The sequence below is a fragment of the Canis lupus genome, chromosome 11 (assembly GCF_011100685.1).
Source record: "Canis lupus familiaris isolate Mischka breed German Shepherd chromosome 11, alternate assembly UU_Cfam_GSD_1.0, whole genome shotgun sequence".
In the NCBI taxonomy this organism is placed as follows: Eukaryota; Metazoa; Chordata; class Mammalia; order Carnivora; family Canidae; genus Canis; species Canis lupus.
Genome location: NC_049232.1, coordinates 18,409,950 through 18,425,388, shown reverse-complemented (window position 1 = coordinate 18,425,388; position 15,439 = coordinate 18,409,950). Strand labels below are relative to the sequence as shown.

General features: G+C 34.3%; 1 protein-coding gene and 1 long non-coding RNA gene across 2 annotated transcripts in view; one reads left to right on the top strand and one right to left on the bottom strand.

The window, feature by feature from the left end:
- ADAMTS19 (ADAM metallopeptidase with thrombospondin type 1 motif 19) overlaps nt 1-15,439 on the bottom strand; it is a 228,940-nt gene that overhangs the window by 2,749 nt on the left and 210,752 nt on the right. The window contains exon 22 of the mRNA XM_038551654.1: nt 89-266. Coding sequence (XP_038407582.1) covers nt 89-266 — 178 coding nt within the window. The remainder of the gene's footprint in view (nt 1-88; nt 267-15,439) is intronic.
- On the top strand, nt 4,835-14,383 carry LOC119873882. The gene is made up of 3 exons (XR_005366651.1): nt 4,835-4,864; nt 13,185-13,256; nt 14,302-14,383. It is a non-coding gene; the product is annotated as an uncharacterized LOC119873882 (long non-coding RNA).

Genomic DNA, 15,439 nt, shown 5'->3' with positions numbered 1-15,439 from the left:
ACTCATACAGATTAATAACTAACCAAAACAGAAGAAGCCACGAGCATTTCTATGTTTCTCAAAACTATCCCCTTTATGGTTTGCTTACCCAGCCTGGGTGATGTTATGGTATTTACATTAATCTTCTCATTGCAGGGTTGAAGGTGGCATGGTCTGTATGCTGCAGGTTTTTCTGAAGAAAAACACTCATTTCCATGTCTTCCTGTGATCTTATGCATGCACTGGATAACCCGGGACTGCATTCCTTTACCACAGGTAATTGAGCACTGGGGAGATACAAGATGTGTTAAAATTCCTTGTTGCTTTTTCCTTTTTCTACATTGTAAGCCACCTTCCTTATCTCTTCCTTAAAATTTAACATGAGTCACAACATCCAGAGTTGATGCAAAATATGGGTCAGAAATGTTGATACTTACAACTTGGGCATGCAGCTCTTCAGAACTTCTGGCTGACCTAAGACACAGTTTGGGTCATAAAGGACATAAGGGAGTAAAGAAAGATAAAGAAAGGTGGAAATACTGAGTAAGAGATACCAGTGATGTACTTGGGTGGACAGTGCTTAAAGTTCTATTATCTAGTTTACAACAAATTCATTATTTTTTTTAAAGATTTTATTTATTTATTTGTAAGTGAGTGTGAGAGAGCATGAGCAGGGGGAGGGGCAGGGGAGAGGGAGAACTATATCAACTCCAAAGGACAGGAACAGATCAAAGTAATACATTATTTTTCAGGACTGTAAAAAATGAAAGTAACTATAGACACATGATGACTCAAAATACATAATTTTAGCAGATAATAGCTTTCATAAAAATTTGAAAACATTTAAGAGAAAAAGATGTTAGTTGCCTTCCTCATACAAATTAAGTTTTATAATAATCTGGGAAAAACCCAGAAATGAAAATACTACCCAGGAAATAATGGAAGTTTTATAATTCATTTAACAAAACAGAATCATCTCTGCCTTTGAAACTAATGGAATAAGATTTATCACAAAATTAAAAACTAATGGAATAAGATTTATCACAAAATTAATTTTTTTATTTAAAAAAATTTAAAAATAGTCTAATAGCCTTAGGATCTAATTTTCATTAGCATTCTGTAGTAATAAAAACATCAGCCTCTTATTAGTAATTATCTTCTTTATAAGACATTTTTGTAAAAATTTTATTGCATATAGGTGAAAAATGAACAGATATTTTATATGAAACAACTGAAATCACAAGGTATCTTCCAAACAAGTTCTTACTTTCTTATAGAGGATACTACTAAACAATTGGGTATTTCTTCAAATCATTTTACTATGATTAAAGACAGATAGAGGTTAAAAAGAAAAAGCCAAAATAATTCTGGCCATGAAATGAGGAGACTGGGCTCTAATATTGTCTCTTGCAACTAATTTCCCTGGAACTTATTTTTTCTTTTCGTTAAGCAAGGCACTGCAGTAGATTATAACTATACTTTCAGGTTTAAATTACTATGAAAGTAAAAATTTCCAATCACTTATTATTAAAAATTACTGTAGTCTGGCAATTTTTAAGTGGTGAAGCTTCATAACAGGAAAAACTATAATTTCATCATCTAATTATTCAGTGTGCCAGCCAACAATGGTATGACACAGGTTCTGTCAAGATTATAGTTTGCTTAAATGTCTCAGAATATTTAATCATTTATTGAATTCTCAAGTATTTATTGATCACCCACTATGTTCAGGATCCCATGCAGATAATAAAGACAACAATAATTGTTAATATGATGGTACATTTATTAGTAATCTTTATTAACAAAATACTAAAACATAGAAAACAAGGAGACTCAGAAACAGATCACAAACCACTGTGGAAGTTGGACAGTCTCATCCACTTTTAGCCAAGTGCTTAATATGTAATTAATTAGTATATTTTCCAATTGTTTAGTATTTTAAATAATGAGTTGACCTACAGAATGACAGTTTGCTGCTTTAGGATCAAAGGAAACTGATACTACTACCTCCAGAAACTTTTACTTCATACAATACTAACACTAGTTAGCACTCAGTATTTATTCTATGTCAGGCACTGTGTTAGGTCATAATTATTTTGGTATCTCACATGAAGCCCATGAGTACTATTTTTATCCCTTTTACATAGATAAGATAGAGGCTCAAATAGGTGAAACAAATTGCCCAAATCTTTATAGTTAAGAAGTAGTGGAATTGGAATTTGAACTCAAATACACTAAATTCAGAAATTGGATGCCTAAGCATTACTTGATTCTAGAACATTGCTAATGCTTCTCTCTATGTTAATAATCAGAAATCTTTTCTTGTCTTTATCCTGCCAAATGGATTTCTAATCCTTGTTACCTTACTATTAACTTAAATATTAGTGAAATTAGGGCCTTTTTGTTTCGTTTTGCTATAACCCAGGTTATAAGATAGGAGGTAAACTTTTTTGCCTTAAGGACAATTCACATGCAGGATTTGTCTTGAGATAGGGTGAGCATATAATTTACCACCCAAATCAGAGCACTGGTGAAATAAGTGGTTAAAGTAATGATTCCTATACATTGGACAGTATGGGTAATCTGGAACATAGAGTCACCTCGTCTAAAGACATTTTACTGGTATGTCTACGTATTAGATGAACACAAATGAATGGACACAGGAAAGAGCTATTATATTTCAGGCATTATCTAATATGCTTGTATACAGAATGTTTTGGTTAAACTTTATTTTTTTTAAAAGATTTTATTTTTATTTATTTATTAATGAGAGACACAGAGAGAGAGAGAGAGAGAGAGAGGCAGAGACACAGGCAGAGGGAGAAGCAGGCTCCCTGTGGGAAGCCCGACGTGGAACTCGATCCTGGGTCACCAGGATCAGGCCCTGGGCCGAAGGTGGCGCTAAACTGCTGAGTTTAACTTTAAACTGTCCTTGGTTAAACTTTAAAAAGTGAAAAGAGTGAGGCTGTCCTTGGTTAAACTTTAAAAAGTGAAAAGAGTGAGGCTCATAGAGATTATTTCATTCATTCATTCATTCAATAAATGTTTACTGAAGTCCACAATGTGCCAAACGCTGTTTTGGATATTGGATATGACAGTACACAAAACAGACAAAGACACATGCCCTCAGGGAATTTACATTCTAATAGGAGGGAGCAGGAAAATAAAGATTTAAATTTCATTGCACATTACATATTGACTGGTGGTCTGGAAAAACTAAGGCGGGGAATGGGGAGCTTGGAAACATCTGGGGTGAAGGACTCTGTAATTCAAATGAGATGATCAGAGAGAACTCAAGGATAGAGTGACAAAGACTTGTTCCACAAAAAGGAGAGACAAACATCAGATGCAAGTCTTTTCATTCCAAATATGATGTTCTTTCCACTGTGTTTCTATAGATCTCAGATTAATTTCAATGTTTTTTTCTTTCTCTCTCTCTCCTCCCCTTCCTTCCTTCCCTCCCTCAGTCTTTTTATCTAATACATTTTAAATCTTGCCCTTCACAGAAGTATCAAGTAAATTTAAAATGTATTTGAAACAAGGCAGCACACTCTACACTTGCACTCAAGGTCAAAACACTAAAATGCCAACATTAATTGGCTAGAAACTGGTAAAGAACACAGGGTGGACCAGATAACTTGCCATTGATATTTCTTTTACGAGTAAAGTTCCCTGACTAGAGTATTTTAAATAGAGAGACTTGTTTTGTCTGACAAATACTCAACAGTTAATCTTGCCCTTGCCCTGAAGGGCCTCTGAAGCAAAGCACCTTGTGAATCAATTCCACGAATTAGAAGCCTTTAATTCTGAACAGGAAACAGTCTTGATGTCCCAGATTTATGAGAGTAAACAGGAAACAATAATCTTTAGAACACACTTAAATAGTTTAGAACATTGCTCACATGATTTTGGAGTTAATTTTGACCAAGATAACAAGGTACAAGAAGAACTGATTATTGGTAATCCCTCTCTCCTACCAAAAAAATGAGCCCCAAGGTCTCTGGAAGTGAAATTTGTTTTCCTGATTTTGTGATATTCATCCTTTCAGCCTACCTGAGAAAATTATGACCTTCCCTGCACTTGGCAACACATAAGCCATATCTTTAGATAATATCACCATAGATTTTTCTTTTAATGGAATAAATCCTTCCTGGCCCTGGGACACTAGTGACAACTCCTAGCACTGTATTAAATTATGTTTACACAGTAGCTGACATATCAAACTCTAAACATGATTAGGGAAATTTTCTCAATAATTCACAGTTTGCACTATTAAAATAATTAGAGAAATTGTTCAGTAAATGAGAATTGTGAATACAAATGTTGGCAAGTCAATAAGAAGGCTTCATCCTCTTTTTAAAAGGAGATATACATTTATAGAACCTTATAACCATTTCTATTACCTAAAATTTTATTTTCTTTCTGTCATTCTTATGCCAGGTAATAAGAACTAACTAATAGACTTATTTTACCTAAGAAAATTTTATTTGAACTAACTGGAAGAGAAATGTCTGGCGAAGTAAGTGATGTACAAGTTGAGGGAAGTATATAGAGGATGTTTCCTTAGCTCATATAGTTTTCTAAAAATGGCCAAGCATCATCTGATGTTAGATACAGATTTAAGTCTTGAAAAGTTATATGTATGAAGTTAGATGATAGCCCCGTGGTGGACAGGATTTGCTAGTACTGGCAAAAGCAGGTTAAGATGCTAGAATGGTTTCACAAACATATGGATTGGCCTAAATGCAAATAAAAAAAGGGAAATAGAAAAAATGTAGGAAAAATGAACACACTAAAAAAAAAAAATCTTAAACTCTCAACTATGTGGCATTTTCACAGAAAACGATGAAATGAACTCTGAATGGCTGTGAAGTCCATCTCATGGGTAAGCCAAGGTGTAAAATCCTTCCTTCCATCACAAAAGATGAATGAGCATTGAGGCACTGCCCAAAATGTGAATTGCAGAGAGAAACTGACCATAGATATATATTTCACTTCTGACATGATATTATTTATGGCATTATTAGACACTGTTGCTCAGGTATTGGTTTAATACTTTGAAAAACATGTAAACATCTTAGAGAAGGTGTTCAAGAAAAGGCTGTTTATCTTGAGATATTTTATTGATCCCTGGTGAAATTATTTCTTTCCAAGTCTAACATTGAAAGTTTGAAGATAATTAGGCCTTAATTAACACAATGGAATAAATAAGGTTTTGGTGCATTGAATACCACATAGAAGATATGAGCATACTCTGCTGCTAAATTTTCATCATTTTATATAGAAATATTCCTCTTGTGATAGATTTGAATATGCTTATCAAGAATCTGCACCTTTTAAAAATAATCTACATGTATTGTTCCCCAAAGTTTCTCTGAATACCATTATACTGAATGACATAAATTTACTAAACAGTAGTGAATGATAGCAAACGTGCTCTGTAATACACTTACATGAGTAAAACATGCTTAATTCAAAGAAAAAGAGCTACACAGGCACCAATAAATAGCCATATAAAAATTAATAAAGTGTCAAAATGACAGAGGAGAATGATTCTAAGAGTTCCTCAAAGTTCAGAGGTTCTTGTCCATCGTACTACTTGAATCTACTTTTGCAAAGAATAGAATTATCTTTCTGTCCGTTGAAAATTCATGAATCATGTAGGAAATTCCACAATGGCTCATGGTAAAACCTACCAACTGTCAAATCTCTGTTAAATTCATCAAGGAACATTTCTTCTTGTCCAAGAAGTGACCTATGTACTTCTAGAAAACATATTTTCACTAAAGAACCCTTTATAAATGGAATATCCACAAATACCTTGTAATTACTCACCTATGTAGAGAGGAGACTCTCATTCTTTGCACTGATCTCTGATTCTTATAGTGCTTCTGTGCTTAATATGTTCTGAGATCAAGTAGATCTACTCTGCATACGTGGTTCTGAACAGGGAGCTAAAAATTACTTCCACATCTAGTCTTAGGTATGGGGTTCTGTAGTAAAGTGCCAAACTTTACAATTATTGGTTAAATGATAGTTTCCTACCTCTCCTTTCAGGACTTCAGAATAGTCACAAAGATACTGCTTTGGTGCTTGTTATTTGTTACCCTGGATATTTAGATAACTTAGATTTGGCAACAAACTGGGACAGTGTGGAATAAATAAATTTGTAGTCTCCAGTTAAATAATCAACTAGTTTGCCAGTGAGTTTATAGAACTATTAATCTGTGCATGTTAAACTGTAAAACTCTTCAAGCTGTAAGCATTGTAAAATGTCCTCTTAAACATAGCAGCAAAGAGGCAGAAAACCCAAGAGTAAAAATGCTACTATAAGATATTTATTTGCAGTTCTCTTGGCTTACAAACATGACTAATGCTGGTTTGCTTTTGAATTCCTCAGAAACACAAACAAATTTCAGTATATTCAGGGGTTAAAAATAATAATTTTCACACTTGGCTAGCAGAGAGATTACCCGAGATTCCTTCCTTCTAGACTGTGCCAAAGATATATATTTTGGAGAGAATGTGTTTTCTCTAGGCCAACAGCTAAGGAAGGCTCTGTAATGCTTTACTCATTTCCAGCTGGCCTCTGTAAGAAATAGGAATTCCTAAATTAAGAGAAAATTGTCACTGGCAAACAGAGTTCAAAAAATTTTTTGAAACCAATATCATAGACAATCTTACAGAACCCGATAGAATCTATAATGAGAAGTGCCAATCTAAAACAAGGTTAACAGCATTGACTTGAATAATTTGTCTTTGGGAATAAGTGGATTATTCCAGAGTGGTTTAACAAGAGTGAAGTAGCATTTGCAGTGGAGAGTGGACCTCATAAGGAAAGTAAATGATGACTTCTACTGGAAATTATTAGCACAGCATTCCTATTCATTTATGTATATGTTTGGCAGTTCCATCTTTTGACTTTTTAATAAAGTGAGTGTGAAACAAGCATACTGAGGAACAAAAGTTAGGTTTGTTTTTTAAGATTTGCTATTTATTTTGGTCAGTGTTTCAGCGTCTTTTTAAAGTAGTTCAACTGCCTTATTTAACACATGAGTATTTGGAATTGAATCTATTCCTAGAGGTCAGATGTTTGAGGATTTTTTTGCATATGTGTTTAATTAATTCATCATTTCGTTCTACAGCTCAAACTATTCTTTTCTCTTTAATGAAAATGTCTGCATATCGTTATAGCAAATCAAGGAAATGTGTGTGGCACAATCAAGCAGAATGCTTATGAATGATTAGCAGAGAAGTGAGCATGTTATGAAAGGGCCATCAAATTAACTCCTCAAATCATTTTTTATATTAAAGTACACATTGATCACAACAATTATGGAAGAAAAAAAAAGATGTTCTGCATTAAGAAGCAATTAATAAACACAAAGTCTTGAACACATTTGGAATTCTGCTAATGCTCACCCTATGAATCACAGGGTGTTGGAGAGGTGAAAAAACGACTATCGAGACATTTCTATTTTATCTCTGTCATTCCAGAGAAACATCTTCCCACCAGACAGAACTGTTTGGAATGATAGTGATTGAATTTCCTTTTCAAATAAAATACTTTCCAGGTCTAGTTCAATAATCCTATGTCCAAAATGGATCAGATCCCTCTGTGGCCATGGGAGAGAAGTGTGTTTTGTTTTGTTTGTTTTAATAAAGTCTTGGTTTAAAATAGCACAGAAAGCACTAGGTAGTTAGCTTTAAGTTGTGCCAACCTGAAATAAACCAAGCGTTTTCCAGGTCACAGTGAAGATTCTTAAGTGTGTTTTGCTTCCAACTGCTGCTTTCTTTATGTGTTATATATCTGCCATCTAACCTGATGGCAGGTATTTCAGCCAAATGGATTCAAGAGAATGCAAAGGATGTCTACCAGCTACCTCAAAGATCAATGTTAAGCACTTTTTTTTGGGCTTAAGTAACATGTTATTCAAATAAGGGTAGGTTTACTTAAAAAATCACATTTATAAGTAGTTTGATTTACCATACAGAAAAAGATCAAGGGAGTCATGTATTTACATAAAATTATACTGCTTAATTTTCCCTAAGAAAAAGAAGCTAGTTACAAATTCCTTTGTAGTAAAATACATGCAATATTGTGGTTCTTACAGAATTAGAGTCAGAAAATAAAATGGATCAGAAGAAACACAATGTTTAGATGTATCCTACATTTTTTGCTTACTTGATGAAAAAGTTTAGAGATCATTTTATTCAATAAACATCACTAAATGTAATACAATGTTGTGGTCACTCAGAGAGATCTGTGAGCAAGGTAAAGGGGTTGAGATAGTCTTTATCTATTTTTTAAATATTTATTTGTTTATTTGAGAGAGAGAGAGCAAGCAGGAAGGGGTAACAGGGGGAGAGAGAATCTTAAGCAGACTCTGGGGCTCAATCTCATGACCCTGAGATCATGATCTGAGCTGAAAACAAGAATCAGATGCATAGTTGACGGAGCATCCCAAGATATTCTTAATCAGATAGCAGTAGTATAAGGCAATAAATAATTAATTGAGAAAAAGTAACATTGTCATTAAGTGCAAAGAAATTCTCTCATTTGTTGCCAAAGCCTTTGAAAAATCAAACACTTCAAATGGTCCTTGAAAGACTCAGGTTGGGGCACCTGGGTGACTCTGTGGTTGAGCGTGTGCCTTTGGCTCAGGTTGTGATCCTGGGGTCCTGGTATCAAGTCCTGTATTGGGTTCCCTGCAGGAAGCCTGCTTCTCCCTCTGCCTACGTCTCTGCCTCTCTCTGTGTCTCTCATGAATGAATGAATAAAAACTTTAAAAAAAAAGAAAAGAAAAGAAAGACTCAGGTAGTTGGAGGAAATACATTCTAGGCAAAGAGATATCTCAAAGACACAGAAAAAAGTACAAGTACAAACTGCTCAGGCCTGAGCTTAGTGGAGATTCCTAATTAATGAGAATAATGAGACAATTCTCAATAGGTAGGTCAGTACCGGAATTTGGAAAGCTTTAAATGCCAGCATGAGTATCTGCTGGTTGACAGTCTAGCCACAGGCAATCCTCTGGAAGTACTCAGGCTATAGGATAGAGTGAGTGGATGGGTCTGAAACAGGAGTGTTGGGGGTAAGGAAGCACATCAGAAACTGTTGCTCTAGTCCTGGTGAAAAACGAAAAGGATTGCATTATGACACTGGGAGGAAAAAGGACTACAGCAAAGCCCTACTTGTGTGAAGGAGAAAAAGTGCGAAGGATAATGCCCAGCCTTGGAAGCTGGGAAGATGATATTGACATTTTTCAAGAAAAAGGAAATTGGAAGTGGGGTATGGTTTGAGGAAAGAAAATGAGGAATTTTGTTTTAAATATACAAAATTTGAGCAACTCCTGGCATGCCAATGGCAGAGTCCAAGAGCAACTAAAGTTTGTGCTGAGAATAAAGATAGAGCCCACCCCCTTGCTCAACTGCCTCTAGCTACATTCCCTCCTTAGGTACGCTTAGACTTTAAAAATGGAAACACCATCTAAATGTTGATGAATCCAAAACTTATATTTCCATCCCATTTCTCTTCTCTGATCTACCTACTATATGCCAGTATTTAACTCTTTTATAGGCAAATGAAACAGTTCAAAAGAGAAGTGAAAATCTTTCCTCTCCAACTTGACTCCTAGTGTTCCCTATCTCCCACACAGAAGCACCGTCTGCACAAATTGTTCAGACCAGAAAGCCAATCTGGGAGTCCTTAATACCTTAACACCTGCCTCTTCCTCTTCTCCCTCACAAATAACCAACCCCAGCTCTGTTCATTTTAACCCCAAAACCATTCCTCAAAACTAACCATTTTTCCCCATCTCTGCTTACACTACTATAGGAACAGCCAGCATTTATAGGGTTACTGTGTCTCTGACATGATGCTACTAAGAACTTTCCACGAATTATTTCATTTGGATTTTTTAACTTATCTAAATGGAAGATCCAGAATTCAAACCCAAGGCTGTGGGACTTCATACACTGAGCTCTCTTACCTCTTACAGATCCCAATCTTCTCCCTTTCCTAGAAATTCTGTAATTTTCTCTTGGCATCTTTCTCTATATATTCATGACATCAGTCATTTTTAATATTGTAGCCTGAAAATATTTAAGGATTAGGAAAGTATGCATTTTTTAATTTCAGACAGAAAATGTTAGCCTGCTTATAAAATTAAAAGTAACATAGGGATATGGTAGGATTATAAGCACAGAAGGTCCTTTCTTCCAATGTAATTCAAATAAACTATTCTTTGTATATTTGTGCAGAAAATTTTTTTAAAAATGATTTTATTTATTTCAGAGAGAGAGAGAGAGAGCAGGAGCATGCAAGCTGGGGGAAGAGCAGAGGGGTAGAGTGAGGGACAAGCAGACTCTGAGCCAAGCATGGTGCCCAGTGTGGGGTTTGATCCAAGGATCCTGAGGTCATGACTTGAGCCCAAACCATGAATTGGATGCTTTAACTGACTGAGCTACTCAGGCACCCCAAAATTTTTAATATGTAACACATGTAAACAACTTTAGTTCATACTATGTAACTTCTGCATAATATTTACTCACTTAATAGTAGGTCTTGGAGAAACTTTCCCATTATCATGTATTTATCTATTAATAAATTTTTAAAAACTACAGCATACAGGATTATGATTTATATAACTACCTAATGGACATATGGGTAGTTTCCAAATTTTTGTTGTGCCAAAGAATACTGTAATAAACACCTTCATGAATATGGTTGGCAAATTATGTAAGAATGTGTGTAAGGAGAAACTTTGGCAATGGAGTTACTGAGTCAAAGAATGTACACTTCAAAATGAGATGCCATTTTTCTCACCTATCAAATTGGTTTTAATAAAAGTGTGATAACATCCAATCTTAGTAGTATGGGGAAACAGAAAGTACCTGGGAAGAAATAAGTAAAATCTGCTCCCTGTACATGAAGCTTTCTGGTAGCCCCATGGCAGCCCTCAATGCACATCTCTTGTTGCTTTTTGAGCCCTGAAATCACGTGTGTGTGTGTGTGTGTGTGTGTGTGTGTGTGTCTGAAATCACGTGTGTGTGTGTGTATTTATGTCTAAACATTTCCTTGTTTTATTTATTGTACTACATGGACTTGTATATATTCTCTATATAGTATATAAAGTTACAGATTTATATTTTCTAAACCAGTCAATTTGTATTTTGTCTCTGAAAGTAGATCCTTCATTTTAAGTAGCTCAAAATACTTTTCGTTGGAATATGCATCATTTGGACCTCTGCATCACTGACACTGGAATATCATTTTTACTTGCACAGTTAGAGCACTGTGAAATTCAGAAAGGCTCATAGTTGCTTTGGCACATTTTACAGATGTAGGAATGATGTTAGGGAAGCCTGTGGAACTGCTCTTTGGCATACAAGATTGATATTGGTTGTGTACCCTGGCTCTATGCATGCCCCAGTCAACCTTAAGCAGAACCAAGGACCTGTTAAAACTGTCTTCTCTTTTGTTACATTCTGCATCCAAAGACCCCATATGATGCCTTTCTAAACTGGCTAATCATTTGCATATGTTTCTTGCATTTTAATGATGTCTTTCTCTGGTAGTCCTAGTGATCTGGTTCTATCTCTGGATATCCTCTGGTATTTGGTAAACATAAATTTCACTACATCTAAGCAAAAACCACTCAATGCTGAGATTACTGAATTTTATAACATTCTTATCAAATTTCTTTATATTTTTTATGTGGAACCCCCCTCCACCTACTAATACTCAATGTCCCCACAATGAACTTTGGCATGCTCCATGCCCTATTCCCTATAAAGAACATCAAGAGTAATTTTTAAAACTAAGTCATATTTATTTACTGAAATACTTTCAGGTATTATTTAGAAAATGAAATTACAGATACCCTGATATGCAACAAAAGAGCTTTGACAGTATTATTTTATAAGCCTAGAAATTTTTCAAGGATTTATTAAGAAGATAGTAAAATTAAGTACTGTGGATTAAAAAATTCTTTTGATTTTATAATCCAAAGGATGTTAAACACATATTCTTATATCTGCATTTATAATTATACATGTATATGCATATATAATATATATTACATATGCATACACATACATAGGGACAGAGATACTACTTCAATCTCTCTAAATTATAAATTTCCTCTAGATAGAAGATATGCACAGACAGTATGTGAGCATCATTCTTTTTAAGCTAATATTTTCTATTATGTTTAATCATACTAGCCAAATGCTTTGACTGCTTTGAGTAACTCAAATATTTTGAAATTTGATTTTTTAAATGTATTTGGGGCAACAGATCAGATTCTCAGGAGACTTTAAAACGAAAAATGATATCACTGTAAAAAAATACCCCATTCTCTTGCAGTATAAAGAGTCAGAATTAAAACAATTTGATAGCTATTAGTTTGGGGATTTTTGTACATGGTTTAGAAGATAGCTATCTTCTCCAGATGAGTAGTAAATTGAGTAGCAAATTTTGTAAATGTCCAGTGGATGTGTCTAAACAAGATAGGAGAAAGTCTTTCTTGATGAAAAGTATCCTATTATTACTGAGTAATTTCTTTAGTATGAAGAGCTTACTCAGAGACAAGTGTATTTTCAAAGTAAATATTCCTATAATGTAAAATATCTCTCTGGTGGGCCATCTTGCAATATGTTTCCTCAATGTTCAAATGTTTAAAAACCAAATCCACAACCTCTGTTTCTTTAATTCAGTGACTGATCCAACAACGATAGATTTCAGTGTGCTTGATTCGTATTTGTTTATGAGATAGCTGCTCAAATTTTCTTGTCTGAGGAGACTCTATAAAAAGTGATAGGCAGTTATCTTTCCTAATGACTCATAGACATAATTAGAAAACAATACTATATAGAAATGCTAATCCACCAAGAATAGTTTTTTACGTTATAGATAATTTCAGTTTGGCTTTAATCTACAAATTTTCTCCCATTAAAAAAAAAAAAAAGTACTTACAAAACTAGTCTTTCAAATTTGAGTACTCTAATGTAAGCCTTCTCAAAGTGCATTATACTAGATAACAAACTAGCTATATGCTCTGAAAAATTGATCTTTGGTTAAAAGAATAAAAGAAACACTACAGCCTCTCTTTGAGATTTACCAAGTATAGAAAAATGTTAAAGGATCTGAAAGTCCTATAGCAAACAGTATTTGCTTATCTTTGTTTAACTACATTATTCCTCAGACCTGGAGACCATATCCCAAGGAATGAGTTTTCCATGGAACTTAATGTGGGGAATGCAAGCCTCAAGAAATCGTAAGCTAATATGAATTTAGTCTTATAAAAATGATGACCTTCAGATCTTTGGTAAATATTAGTCTTAATAATGTATCTACTTAACAATATATTTCTCCATTATAGCAGTTGTCATTTTATTCATTCCTTTGATTCTCTGGTTTCAGCTGATACTTAACATTGTCTATTTTTACATTCAACTAGGATATTTAATTTGGTTATTTGCAGCTAATTATTCCTTTAAATTTGAATGGGAAATCCTCTAATAAGTGATTAAGTTTCTCTCTACTATTCCGTAACAACCCATTTAGTTTAGTTGTATTAAAACTAGCGAGATACACATTTGGATTTTAGGACTTACAGCAAATGGATTTTAACTGGGGTGTGTGTAAGCCAGCATTGAGTAAGCTCAGATATGTAGAATTCCACAGTCTTAAAACCCTAGCCTTGCCATGGGGCAACAAGAAATCCCTCTTTGGGGAATTTTAGCTTAGGTTCTTTTTGTTTCTTTTGACTTAATGCAAAAAAGCTAGGCTCTGTAGGTAAACGATTAAAAACATGGTGTTATCTGGTCATTTAGGACATTCTTGATTGCATTGGTCAGGATTTCTTTAAATTTCCTTCAATGATTCAGAGTTTTCCTCCAGTGGAAAGAAATGTCCTCTGTGATTATTCATAATTTTATAGTTTTTAGATTCCTTTTCAAATTAATATAGTGGATATAATTGTGGTTTCCTTTCACAGGATAAGTTTAAAATGACTCATTATACTGCAAGCTTTATATTTACCACTTCTAAACAAAGATATACCATATTATTTGTACAATTAAATCATGCAAAATGATTTATTGTGCTTCCAGCATTATTTTGAATTATATCATCAAAAAAAGACTCATCTCTTGTACAGAAATCTATTAATCGTGTCATAATTTGCTATGCGGACAAAACTATTCATTTTCCAGAATTTTGAAGGACTAAATTAAGTTCAAATTATAGAGTATGAATTGAATCTAAGAATAAACCAAGAATAATTATATACAATTCCAAGGTGTTTTGTGTCTCATTAGAATTCACTGGAAGGAGTTCTCTTGTTAATGCTACACGGAAAAGTTAATGCTACAAAAACTACAGGAAGGACCAAATTTTGTATAACAGGTAGATAAAACAACACTTTAAATTTGCTCCTGTATAGGCCTGCAATAATGAAAACAATAAGCTACAGACATTCAAATAAAGCCAGAAAGGTCAAATTCTGGCAGAAAATAAGGCATTTCATTAAACATAAGGGACTATGATATTTTTCAAATCAGTATTCTAAGGACAGCTTAAATAAGTGAATATGGATTTCTACTACCCAGAAACATATGGGTTGGGTTCTCTTCTTCCGAGAAGGACCCTAAGGCCATATCTATATCAGAGATATAGTCAGAATGTGACATATAATTGTGTCAATGGTTAATGCAAGCCAGCACAAAGCCCCCACTTTGTTTTTTTTTTCCCCACTTTATTTGTATTCTATTTTTGCCAAATTTCTAGTCTCAATGAAATAAATGCAAGCATTGTTCAACAAAGGCTGTATTACATCTACTTTGAAATCAGAGGTAACATTTATTTATTTATTTATTTATTTATTTATTTATTTTAATTTTTTTTATTGGAGTTTAATTTGCCAACATTAGCATAACACCCAGTGCTTATCCCATCAGGTGCCCCCCTCAGTGCCCATCACCCAGTCACCCCCACCCCCCTGCCTACCTCCCTTTCCACCACCCCTTGTTCGTTTCCCAGAATTAGGACTTCTCTCATGTTCTGTCTCTCTTTCTGAACATTTTTATGACAGATTTTTCTCTTTTGAATATTCCTGGATTTACAATTTTCTCTCTTAAGCTGAGAGCAATTTCCCCACTATTTACACAAAGCCACCAAACCATAAATAATAGAAATCACATAGGTGATACAAATACAGTGAATAGTTTGAGGCTGTTCAAAAGTTTTTCTTAGGAAGCCTCCATTTAGCCAAGATATCCTTGGCTCAATGCTGGTTAAGGATTTTTAGATAGTGGACGAGGCTGAGGATACATTTTTCTTTTAACTGATTCTCTAGTGATTTGCCTGTATTATAGAGGGAGGAACACGGTTTCATAGCTAGATTTTTGTGGATAGCTCACTGAATATTCCTGATTAAAGCCAATCCAAGGCTTAATT